This window comes from Acanthaster planci, linkage group LG08 (assembly GCF_054643075.1).
Source record: "Acanthaster planci isolate LZ-2023a linkage group LG08, COTS_SCS, whole genome shotgun sequence".
In the NCBI taxonomy this organism is placed as follows: Eukaryota; Metazoa; Echinodermata; class Asteroidea; order Valvatida; family Acanthasteridae; genus Acanthaster; species Acanthaster planci.
Window position 1 is genome coordinate 11,843,188 of NC_141784.1, and position 12,813 is coordinate 11,856,000.

The 12,813-nt window shown below is 41.0% G+C and overlaps 1 protein-coding gene across 5 annotated transcripts in view; it reads right to left on the reverse strand.

Annotated features, from left to right (window-relative positions):
* Positions 1-574: 574 nt before the first annotated feature.
* LOC110984176 (uncharacterized) overlaps positions 575-12,813 on the reverse strand; it is a 37,376-nt gene continuing 25,137 nt past the window's right edge. For 2 of the 5 annotated variants that reach the window (XM_022244072.2, XM_022244073.2), the window contains 4 exons: positions 12,255-12,407; positions 5,210-5,433; positions 3,275-3,451; positions 575-2,832 (listed from right to left, as the gene is read on the reverse strand). In XM_022244072.2, coding sequence (XP_022099764.1) covers positions 1,628-2,832; positions 3,275-3,451; positions 5,210-5,426 — 1,599 coding nt within the window. In that variant the 5' untranslated portion in view covers positions 5,427-5,433; positions 12,255-12,407 and the 3' untranslated portion in view covers positions 575-1,627. The other 3 variants (XM_022244069.2, XM_087139696.1, XM_022244074.2) reach the window with 2 other exon arrangements.

Sequence of the window (12,813 nt, forward strand, 5' to 3'; positions counted from 1 at the left end):
AAAACCCTTCACAGTTTATGATTTTGTTCACTATGCCATCATATGACATCTTCCCCTCCCCTCATCGACTAATGCAGCATTAAAAAAAAGCCTTGACACTTGAATTATCCCTGGTAAAATTTATTTTTTTGGGGGGGGGTTCAGTGTTACTCATCCAGTTTTCTGGAAATGACATGTATCTTACTTATTAAGTGGTCATTTATTTTTTATATAGTCCATAGAAGAAACTAGTTCTTAATTACCTCTTCCAAAAAATTCCACAATAGAGGTAACCTTTGCAGTCACCATTTGGTAATTTTACACGGGTGACTGAATACACAGAAAGCACACAAAATTAGTCAAAACAACATCACTACTTAAAGCACATGAATACTTATTTTTTGTTGATTGACTGCATCTATTGCCAAAGTGTGTTGGTATAATTAAAAAAAAGTTGTAATCAGGTATCTAGCTAAACTAAGCCTTTTTTCCCAAACTGATGAAATTTTGGGTAAAATTAGGATATCAAAATTGTTAAGACAAAATTGTACATTTTTCTGTTTTGTCTTCATGAACTGTAGTCAACTACACAATGTAACTTATTCAGACTCAAATTCTTTTTATTACGTCAAACTAAGACCTAAGAGCTTTCCCGTAATACTTCAATGGCAAATGTTTTGGCAGCTGTAACCACCAGGAAACATGAGAAATGGATAACTCAGGATGGCTCCCTGGTGTCCTTTCTAGAGGTAATAATGTCCAATATTTCAACTCATCTCTCGCTATTTCAGTGTGTGTATGGTTACTGTATGAAATCTAATGACACATCTAAGCAGAGAAGCGGGCAAGACCTCTGCACTAGAAAGCAGGAGGGGTTAGGTTCGAGTCCTGGTCAGGCAAGTCAGGGGAAGGAGTCCTAACAAAGGCTGCTGGGGGAAAAATGCAAGGCGAGCAATGTTACTCAGTGTAGCACAAACCAATTGCTATGAGCACACTTCTTGAGTGCAGACTTAGAAGCATTCTCGAATAAATCATTTAAACTGAAATCCAGTATATAGGGCAGGGTATCAGACCTATTTGTGTAAAACACAAGAAGCATGCATTTAGTACAAGAACCAAAAATACATGTGCGTTTAAGTACAAATTGTAACTTGAAGGCTGTTGAACAATTCATACATGCCATCCAGACATGAAGGAAGAAAAAAAGAATTTGCTATTAAAACTAGCAATGTGCCCCTTCAGGAGACCGGAGTTGATTTCATTTCCAGACTATTGTTCAATCGCTGTGCTAAAACTTTTCAATTACATCTTATGTACTTAGAATATACGGAGTCCAAGTAACTGCCTTTTCTTTAATTAAGATTTTAGAACAGGCTGATTGCCTGTAACAATATTTTAAGCGAGTCAAATTTGGGGAGAAACACACGAAGTTAATGAAGACAGTACGGTAGTTGCAACTTTGAATGTAAAATACTGATAGTCTTGTATACATTTAGTAAGATATAAGTTTCATTTTATGAAAACTGGATTTTTATTCAAGGAATACATAGTTCCAATGTCGGGTTAGCTCAACCCTCCAAGTTCTCAGTCAGTTCTGTCAGAAGAATAATCACAATCTTAACAAAGAGTAGACATACTGGCTTGTTCACTAACGTATGGCTGACTGAGGGCCAGTTGTACACTCTGCCAGTCGTAGGTAAGTCGCTACAGGATCGTAAGGCTTATCACAGATTTTCTCAATCTCTCTTGAATCTGGTCTTTTTGATATCTCTCCATTAGCCGCATGGGTGTCACCTGGCTCAAGTTTGCCGTCTGTTTGTGCTGAGCAATTACTGCTTATCACTTTGGTTTCTCCCTCTTCAAAGCAGGTGAGCAATTTCAACTCAGAACCCTCCTTTGACAAAGACCTCGGAAAGCCGTGCTGTTTGTTATTGCAGTTGTTCCTATCTGGCATGGCACTCGATGACAATTCGCTGACTGAGACTGCACTGACCAGCAAACAGGGTACATTTTCCTTGCTCATTTTGCTGTGGGACGGCGCTTGACCCAGCTCGGTCCTTCGGTGGGGTGAGGGCGGGGCACTGTGGATATTGGCAGGCTCCGTGTGGCTCCTCTGGAGAGGCCTCGGCTTCAGGTCCCGTCTGCAGTCCGGCGGGGACTGGCGGCTGCTGTTAGGCAGTGCGTTTCTGCCTGGGGGCGACAGCTGCTGGGACAACCTGGCATCAAACACCCTCTGCATCTCGCAGAGTTTCTGGTGCTCCCGATGCCTCAGGCACAAGGCAATATAATCGGCCGACACGCAGACCACCTCTCGGCTGCTGCTGCTGTGGCAGGAATTCTCCTGCAGGGAGGGGCTGCTGTTGCAGCGGGTGGGGCTGGCCGGCACCGACACTGAGCATCCACAGCAGATGCCCAGCACATTGGAGTTCACGTCCAGCAGGCAACGACGCTCCATCTCCCTCCTCTCGTCCGTCTTCTCCCGGTTGGAGACGAAGACCCCGTCCGAGTCCGAGCAGCCCAGGTTGCAGAAGGCCCCGCTGTTCTGGCACTTCTGCTTCCACTCCTTGAGGTTTGAGACCAGCGAAGCCGGGATGTAACCCAAGTCCTGCTGGGCATTGTAGGCGAACCACCAGTTCCTGCTTTCTTTTTGCAGCACGGTCAGCACCTCCCCCTTCCGGAAGCTCAGAGCTTGCAAGTCGTCGCCTGCTGTGAAGTCCTCTAGGGCAATGTATTCCCGGTTGTCCATATGCAGAGGGATGTAGTTGTGGTTGATTTTGGATCTTGTCATGGCAGTCAGGGGTGCTGTTACAGTAACCGGGATTGTCCTGAGAAGACCATCTTTCAATATTAACCCTGAATACACCACAAAATCAAGACAAAAAACTAGCGGTTAAAGATCTATCAGAAAGGATGTTTTGACAGAAAATTAGTTGTTGAAATGTAAATGTAGCACCACACAAATTCAGCACACCAGGTTTGCATCAAATTGTCAAACATTGCAAACATTTTTAATTTACAGAAACTTCTTCTGTTTGGACTGTGGTCTAATGATATTGTACATGTAAGTGCTCATTCTTCTATGAAGCTTAACTTGCGAGGAAGGCTGCACAAAATAGTCTGGGGCCAGAATTTTTGCTGGCAAATGCATCCTCCAGAGCCATTCTCAACATCAGATGTGTGTAAACATGTCTGCCTCAAAACCAACCAAAATTTTATCCTGCTAGAATGTGCTAAACAAAAGAGGGCACTACGTCTGGCTGTATCGCTACCCCCCCTCCCTTGACATGTAGTATACCTGATTCATCCAGAGGTGATGCTCGGTAGCAGTGGACTAGACTGCAAAGGTCCCTGGCCTGAATATCCCGCCCTCTCTCCTCACATCGGTCCCTCCGGACATAGAACATGGACTCCAGCGTCTCTACGAGGTAATGGTTAACTGTTTGGCCAGTGCAGACGGAGATGACAAAATGGCCTGTAGGAAGGAAAAGCAGAAAGAATCTTGCACTTACAGTAAATTCTGGCTAATTCAACACTCTTGGGACCCAAAAATTTGTGACAACTTAAGCAAAGGAAGCCGTCATTTTGCCGACTTACAAGAAATGATTGCCTTTGCATATATAATGTAAATGTGCATCTATGTGATTTGGATGCAATGCACAAAATATCTAGTCCAATATACAATGAAAAAAATGTTCCATGGTTTCTGTAAGAATGCTCCAAGGTTTTGACATGGGGTTTTTTTGAAGCGCAACGGTCATTTAGTGCGAACAGAGTGCCTACATATACATGGACCGGTAAACTCTGCATTAGTCTGCCGACAGCCCACAAGAAAAATTGCCCTCTCCTGGACCTCTGAAAATATGTGCACTATAATGTTGAAACAAATACCTGAAAGCAGAAAATACCTACTGTACACATAAAGAGGAATAAAGAGAAATGAAGGAACATTTCAGAAGTTTTCGATCATTTCATGTTTTTGGAGTGTCCAAGTTTGGAATGTACTTTGAGTTGTCATGAGGGTCACTAGCTCCCAGCCATTCCATGCTGCTCTTGTTAATACTTTTTGCAGTAGGAACCAGTGTGTTCTGCATGCTTCGTCAAGTCTCGTGTGCTTCCACCACACTATGCGTGCAATACAATTTGCTTCATGTTTTGGATCGTGGGAAAGCAAAGCATTGTCAATTTTGACTCCACATACCCTCATATTATATACACATACATGTATTTGGAGAAAATCCATACAATTTTACGTAATGTACATGTGCTGGCAGAGAAAGGTCTGGGATCTCTCAGAGCAGTGCCCGCTTCATTACGTAACTGTAAAGCTACACAAACAACAATGCAATGATCATGAATTTTACCAATGAATGGACGATAGTACATGTATGTGACTTTAAACTGACACTTCTTGCCAACTGCAGCACAGAGTCGATGCCACTGTGTAATTTTTTTTTTAAATGCCGACTTACACAAAGGATTTTGTTATGCTTTTTGTGGAATGGGGGCTAGGAGAGTAACACACTGACTTAAGCAAGATGACTACTTGTAAAAGCTGACTTAGAAACAAAATTCTAATGGAAATGCATTAGAAATGATAGGGACTTCCGAAAGACTGAAGACTTGAGTGATTTGCCGAGTTGTATGATATCGACTAAGTCAGAGTTTACTGTAATTCCAAATAAAAAAAGGTCAAAGAGATGTCCATACCTCATTAACCCCAACCCCCTAGGGACTATTGAAGTCATGCATAAACTTATTTGCTTGAGAATGGTTAGAATTAGTGAAGTTAGAATGTGTATTTCCGAAATACTCCAGGAGTTCCCAAATACATGTACTCCAGGAAGGAAATACTTTGGAAAAGTGGGGTTCAGGGAAGGGACAGGAAACCAGTTTATTTATGTCTTGTGCACATTTAGACACAGAAGTTGCAAAACTGGAATGTATCGTGTTGATCTCATTCAATATTGATTTTGTGGGGGCAGTGTCATAAAATGTTAACTTCTCCTATGGAGACCTTACACTATATGACAAGCTTTAATTCATGAATTGTGCTGCATCAATGATCAAGTATCAATGATGCACAAAATTCCTTGCTCAGTTGGACAAAGTGTATAAGTACTAGTAAATGTACTGGTACATTGTTCTGTCAAACAAGCAGTCCTGAGGATCTACATGAAAGGAAAAAACATAAAAATCATACAAATGGGGCTTTAACATGTTGGTCTCTTACCCCCTCTGTTGCTGCTCTGTCTGACCAGAAATAAGCCCTCAGCTGACTGTGGGTTCTTCAACAGTAAATCCTCGGCCACACTTCGTGCCAACAGGCCGTGAAACCACAGCGGGACACCCTCTGGTGTGGACGGCCTGGTGGTCAGCCGAGCCGACGGGGGCGAGAGGCGCGAGGCGGAGGTGATGGGAGCCGTGCGCTGTTGCTTGGAGCTGGACATTTCAGTTCTGCAGAGCAGAAAACAATGATATGGGTAGCAGTTGAAAAAAATCAAGTTTTCAGTGAAGTTGCCCAGCATCTCATGGATAGTGCATATATGCGTACACGATGATGCCAGTAACTCTAACTGCCTTGGCAGTGGCACATTCTTGTACGGTACTTCAACTTTCATGGGACATCCAGCTAAGTGATGTAAGTGATGGCAGCTGGGCTCGACCTTCCTAAATCCTACATAATCCTCCTGAATCTCCTGGATTTGGTAAAATCTAGGGGGTTTGGGGTTAACGGGGATATTAAGACAAAAATTTAAGTATTTGGAAAAGTGTCAAGATTAAAAGCACTTGTTTAGAACACGCAACCCTACAAAAATCCTTGCCAATTAACTGTTTTCTCCTGTACTGTAGAAGAACCATTAACAATCACATGTAAAGAATTACAGCAAAGTATCACGTCCATAAAACTAAGTCCACACTACGAGTACATATACATCAGTGTACCGTAGTACAGGTTAAGCATCAAGGCAGAATAACATGCACATACATGTAACACTTAACAAATGCGGGCTGACTGCCCACAAATGCTGCAAGCACCGCTATATCGTAAGCCAAATGACCGCCTCAGTCCAACAGTTTCTCATTTTATATTATCCACCCATGGCCCTCTGTCCGCATGAATTAGTCATACCGCTGGGGTTTGTCATTTTTTTATTCCATCCACAGTCAGAACTAGTGTGAGTAACTCCAGAGGAGGACTCCAGACAGCTCTCTGGCACCGTGGTCACCAACCACATCACAAAGTAACCTTGCATTGTCATGATCAGCCCATGCACTCTCTGAAGAGCTTTATGATGCAACATCAAGAGCCCTCTACACAATTAAAGGTTGAGGTTTGGTCCGACTACTTTGTATAATTTCCTTCCTTCTATAATGCTAGGCCTGCAATGCATCAACATCAAACCTTTCTCAGATGTTAGCTGAGACAGCTGAGGGGGGAGAGAGGTTTGGTTAAAGGAAATAACTCGCTTTTCATTTATCTGGCACAGCAGTTTCCCAGAAAAGGCACACCAACTCACGGATGGACGACCAGACCGAGATTACCACCGAAGTGCATCTCCAAAGGAATACATTACAATCAGTTGTATCATGGGCTGGCATGGGTGCATGTTAGTTCAATAAAAGTGAGTGGGAGGGGGCCCTGTATTCTCCGTTATTTGATTACAGCAGTGTTTTCCTGGCTTATGATGAAATGCCACCACACGGCAAGGCAGTGATAGTTAGAGTAATTAATTATGCAAATTGGACTGGCAATGAAGCTGGGGGTGCATGAAGGGAAGGAAAGGGGGAGGGGAAGTGAGTGAGAAGGGAGTAAAGTATTGAATTCAAAAGAGTTCCATAGTGCCTGACTGGAATTCAGAATTGACGGGGTTCACAATGGGTTACTTTCTGATACCCTTGTGTCCTGCTGATGATGGTAAATATGAAACCATTTCCCTCAGAAATCTCCAAAGTGTATAGAAAAAACACTCCTTGACAAGTTTAAAGGATTTTTAAATGGAATATGCATACACCATGTACTCACAATCTTTGGCAATTCAGGGTTTCATCTGAGATCAAATACCCGCCTGCTCCAATTCCAGCCAAACTTTTCATAACCATGACAACCAATTTCATGTTACTCCTTGTATTTTACCTAATTTTATGGGAGAGGTGTATACCGTACCATCAAGTGTACGTGAAAATGGGGGACGTAAATTCAATATTTAAAATCTGTTGGTTCAAAGTTATTTTTGCCTAATATTCGGACAGGCAGACTCAAGTCCAGACGAGACAGTGCTGGCACTTTTCATTCTGGATCAAGGAAGTCCTGGTGCACATACATCGCAAATAATCACTCATGGCACTGCTTCAGATTATGTTGTAGAGTATGTCTGCACTGGGAACTCACTGCCCAATGCCAAGACATCAAGCATACTTTCTTTAACTTTACAGTGTCCAACGGGTTTCCAAGATACATGTATAAAACCACATTTATGCACAACTTCTGATTCACACTCATGCTGTACATTTTACCTTCTTGCACACAAAGTTTGTGCTAATTTATCTGACATTACCACAAGCAGTTCAGTTGGATTTCTGTCCAGGCGTGGCATTTCCACTGTGAGGTAATACTCACACCATTCAGCAGAAATCATATCCTAGCCAAATTGTTTTTTCTTGACTTGTTTGCACAAAGTTCTTTACAATTCTGTGGGTTGTTTCTCCAGTAAGTAAGGTTGAGGCAAGTTTTATTGAAAAAAGTAGGATTACAAAAAAAAAAAAAAATTGGCTGTATACACTCAGTGAGGCATATTTTTTCAAAAGGAACAACAGAGTGTAACTTGCAGGGAGAGATGCCAGCATCTCCAAACTGTCGGGACTGTCTCTTCGGGAAGACCACTGGGAATTGAAGCACACGTGAAACCTAAGACTTTTTCCATTTGCCTCAACAGGCTATGGAAATCCAACAATACCTACACGTGTACATGCAAGTGATTCTATGCATTCATGGCAAGACGGAAACTGCCCTAACTGCACTGATATTTCCAACATCCCTGGATGATCCGAGCTGATTTCAGAGGTAGATTTTAATCCGTCCCGATATAAAAAACTTGTTTTTCCAGGCGTCTCAAAATAGAAGTTCTACTGGTGAATATATATTTGCCACTGTATTAAGTTTCTTTAGTAAGTAAAGAGTTCCAGAAAGGCAGTAGCCAGTCACGGAAAGGAACTTAGAAGCGCAAGGACATTCAGTATTTGGGAAAGAAGACTGAGAGCAAAGACCAACTTATGGACAAGAACACTGTATTTATCATCATCAGAAGAAAAAACAAAATTGACAAATACTTCTCGCAATGGAATTCCATTAAGAGAAATTTTTAGAAAAATAGTTCTTTGTGGTTAAACAAAACTTGAACTGAATTCTTTATGGTTATTTATCCAAACAAGATCACTAAAATACATACTGTTTGAGTGGTAAGGATGGATGATAATGCCTAAGATAACTCAACAAACCAAGATAAACTATCTGTAAATATGTACACTATTAACATCTTAAACTTCCAAAAATTTAGAAAACAAAACTGATGGCTAAAAAGTTAGCTAAGAGTGAGTACACGATTTAACTTTTGTGAAATAAAATTTGTGAAAGATAACTATGGTGAAACTTTTGTGGGCGACCATGGCAATTACACCTTTCAAATGTTTCCACATAAACACAAGGAAAATGCTGTCTTCTGAAAAACTAAATTTGCTGTCTTTCTTCAAATTAAACTAGATGTATTTCTATGTATTTTCCCTGGATTAAGATCACAAGAGGTTCTGTAACCACAGCGATTTATAGTCAAAGTTTAGTAACCTAAAAACAAAGCCTTTTTACACAAAAGATATACATATGTACATCAAGAAATTTAATTTCCAAAAATTTTAATCTTACCTTTTGTTGGCAGACAATCCTACACTGCATTACATCCATTTATATTCCTGGTCCTTTCAATGTAAGCTGATAACTAAAACTCTTACATGTACATCCAACATTGTTAGCGTGGAATTACAACACAAGAAATACATAAAATCCACTGTTGCTGTTGGTGACCAGACTGAGAGTGGTGCAGGCTCAACCTCAAGTTAGACATACTGGCACATGTCCTCTGCTAAATAAGTACTGCCAGTGGCTTTTGAGCCAACCAACCAATCAGGAGAGAGTTCAACAGGACTGCAGACCGCTTCCTGTTTATTCATTCACCCCGGCCGACCAATCAGTTTGGCTGGCGGGGACTGGCATCCTGGACTTGTCACAAAGGGCATTCCATTCAATCAGTGTTTGGTCACTCACTGCCTTCCCTCTTGGCCTCTGTTATACCTTACAGTTCTGTGGCCTTGCACTATGCAAGCGGCTATTTTGACAAGCCAGTGATTACCATATACTGAAGGACCAGCACCTTCCACAATTCACCTTCACTTGTACCTTCCTCCATGCTTGTACCATAGAGCTCCTCTTGAACAGTCCTTAAATAACAAGATTCTTTATAAATGGTAATGGTAGTTCTATAAATTTGAGATCCAATTTTTTTCAAATCCCTGTCACATTTGACGTGATTTTGTACATGTATGTAACTTGTTTAATTTTGAAGCGTGCATTATTCAGGAAACAAATAAAAATAGCTTGAAACAAATTTCACCAATACATGTCCTCAAATTACACAGGTCAGATGTAATAGCGTTAAACAGTGTCACACTTTCGAACTCCAAATTTATAGAATGAATGAAATCACAAAAAACAACTCTGAAACCCCAGGAAGAGAACTCCCTGGACAGAATTATGTTGATCTCAAATTAGGAATATACATGTACAGTGTATAAGAAGCAGTGCTTTGGCAACAACGCAGAGAAAGTAATCTTTGGCAGTCATCCCTCTTCATCCACAGGACCGTGAAAGAACGTGCCTGACAATGCAGCTGTTTTATGACTTGGCGTTTCTGGTCTCCTCCCCGAAGCTTTGACACAACAGAAGTTGAGCAAAGAATGGGCTCCAGTGAAGAAGCCACAAGGTCACTGCTTGCGTCATGCAGCAGTACCAGAGTAAAGCAAGCAGCCAGCAGGGGGTAGCTGTGAGAGGGACAGGAGGCTTTTCTTTAGCCCCTCCGTGAGAGAAGTAAAAAGAGAAGTTTGGGGCTGGCTTTGGATTGGATTCTTATCCCAAAGAAACCACATTGGATGAGAGTTTCACTTTGATAGTTCATGGTGATGGTGGTGACCGAGCCACCAAAATGTAGCCTACCCCTTTGAAAGTTCATAAAAGGTTACATGAAGTTTAAAAATTCTCCCCCCCCCACACAGTCGCAAGTTTGCCCCTCTGAAAATTTGTGTTCTGGATCCATCCTTGTACAGATGCAGTAGCATACTTCCGTACTAGAACGTGATCTGGACAGGAGAAATGCTTCAAGTGTAAATAAAAGTTTCAGAAAATATTCAAAAGAGTTTTGTCAAACAGATTACTGGTACCTGTACATGTAACATTCTTGCATACACCGCACATAAGAAGGGACGGTTGCCAGTATATTATAGTTTTCACACGCTAAGAAATGTTTGTGACATGTTTCAAGCGGTCTTTCAGAAGTTCTTCACATACATTCAAGTATCATCTGTAAATGTATTACAAATTTTAATGTATCACTTTATGTGTACTAGTAGTAGTGTCATCCATCTTATTGGCTAAGGTAAGAACTCGGTACCAATAACTTCAAAAATAACATTCCAGGTACAAAATACAATAAATGAAATCTCATGTTTCCGTGACAACCAATACGTACAAGCTCACTTTCTTTGGGTATAAATTCACTGTGGAACAAGGCTAGTTAAAGTGAAACTTATTCAACTGAATCGATAGAATTACCGAATTAGGGGATATCTTTTTGAGACTACATCTATTTCAAGTAATTATCACTTCAAACAGTTTGGTTCTTAAGTTTTGAGAGATGCACAGTTGAGGGAAATTTCACTCACTGGAAAAAAACAGACAGACAAACTAACATAACATTCATAAATAGAGTAAATTTCAACAAATAGTGACCAAAGAGAAAAAGAAAACCACAACAAAAGTCACTGGTTCGCCGATTGCCACCCTGGAATTTTAAGGTCAACTGCATGACATAAGTCACCATGATCAGCACTTATCAGAAAACCGACAGGTTTTTAAACCCAGTTATTTCCACAGTGCAGAGAAACAGAAAGCCCTGTCTGGGGGCTTGAGACATCCATTGTGTTGGTGAACAAAGCGCTCAATGCCAACTGCCAAGTTATGTTGTAGTCAAAGCCTTCCAGGGCAAAAACCATGGCCAGAAAACCCATGACGTATGCTCATATGGCCAAGGAGGTGGCCATCAAGTTGACCTATTCCTATACATCAAGCGCACAACAAAGGAACAACAGAGCTAATCAAAGTTCACTTTGGGGGGCCAAAAAATGATGCCAAAACTAATGCTTGTAAAGAGGTACACATGTACTTTGTATCACTTTTTTAATAAAGCCATAAATTAACAAAAAAAATTAAGGCTGGTTTATTCAGAAAATATAATCAGTATTCCAGGCATGATTTCCACAGAAAAACATTTGCACAATTATAAATTACAAATACAAAACTTTTGTTTGAGAGATATAGGCATGTACGGGAAGCAAGTTTTGTACATGTATGTATTCACCCCTACTCACATGTGCAAGTGTGCATGTAGGTTGACACAGCAAAACTTATTTTGTAGTAAAACTTCCTCTTTGTCGGCTTAAAAGGATTTTTTCCTGAAAAAAGTCTCAACGGACCCACTGATATTCCCTGGAAAACAGATATCACGGTCCAATTCTGAATTGTTTAGAGGTAAAGACAAACACCACTGACTTGTCATTTACGAAAAATATTACTTTAGATATTAAAGTACATGCAAAGAGTGAAGTCATTACGACTTTAAATTGGCACTCTTATCGCAAGTAGAGCTCAAAAAATGGGGGTGAAAAATGGTAGCGTTACACAACTTACGTTGCGCAAGCTAATGATAACAAGCAGGGAGGTCCTTCACATGGTATACATGTACATGTATGTGTTCATAATATAAAGGTTTTGTTCAGACTCCACACAAGTAACATGGCAACGATGGAACAAAACAGCTGGACCACTGGCCAGAAAATTGAGATTAGAGAGACTGGCCTCCGAGCAATGTTGACTTTATGAATGTGTACAGTGGCCTCATCATTTGGTAAGAAAAAAAATGTCAGCGGTCCACAAGAAAATTCAGTGTACTCACACTTTTTCTCATTCTTGCACAGTGGTCAATTGTAAGTCATGCTGTGAATGGACGGCTGACTGTCAATGGAAAAGAAGCTCTGGGGTCATTAACTTGTTTCCTTCCTTCCTCCCTTAGATGGGGACTCTGAGTTACATGTACCAATTTTGGGTCCTGCAGTCGAGGAAAAATGGGATAAATTTAATAAAGATGACTGGGTACTGGGTACTTCCTGTCTGCCAAAAATGGATTCAAACCCTCCTGACAACCTACGTACAAAACGATTCAAACCTTTTGTTCATATTTAAGCAGTCTGCAATGAAGGTTGGGTAAATATGGTACCGCTACAACCAGGCTATCTTGATTCATTGGGAAAGCTGACAGGTTAAAATATAGTTCTCTGAGCCTTGGACTGCAGATATGCATCCTTGTTGAACTTCAACTTGGCAAATGCACAAAGCACCTGTTATGGCAAATATCACCTTCTGGCAAGGCATCACAGTGTTGCAAATTATGAGGTTGCAGTGAGAAATACATGTACACATACGTACTTGTGCATGTAGCGCTAATGAATTTCAAG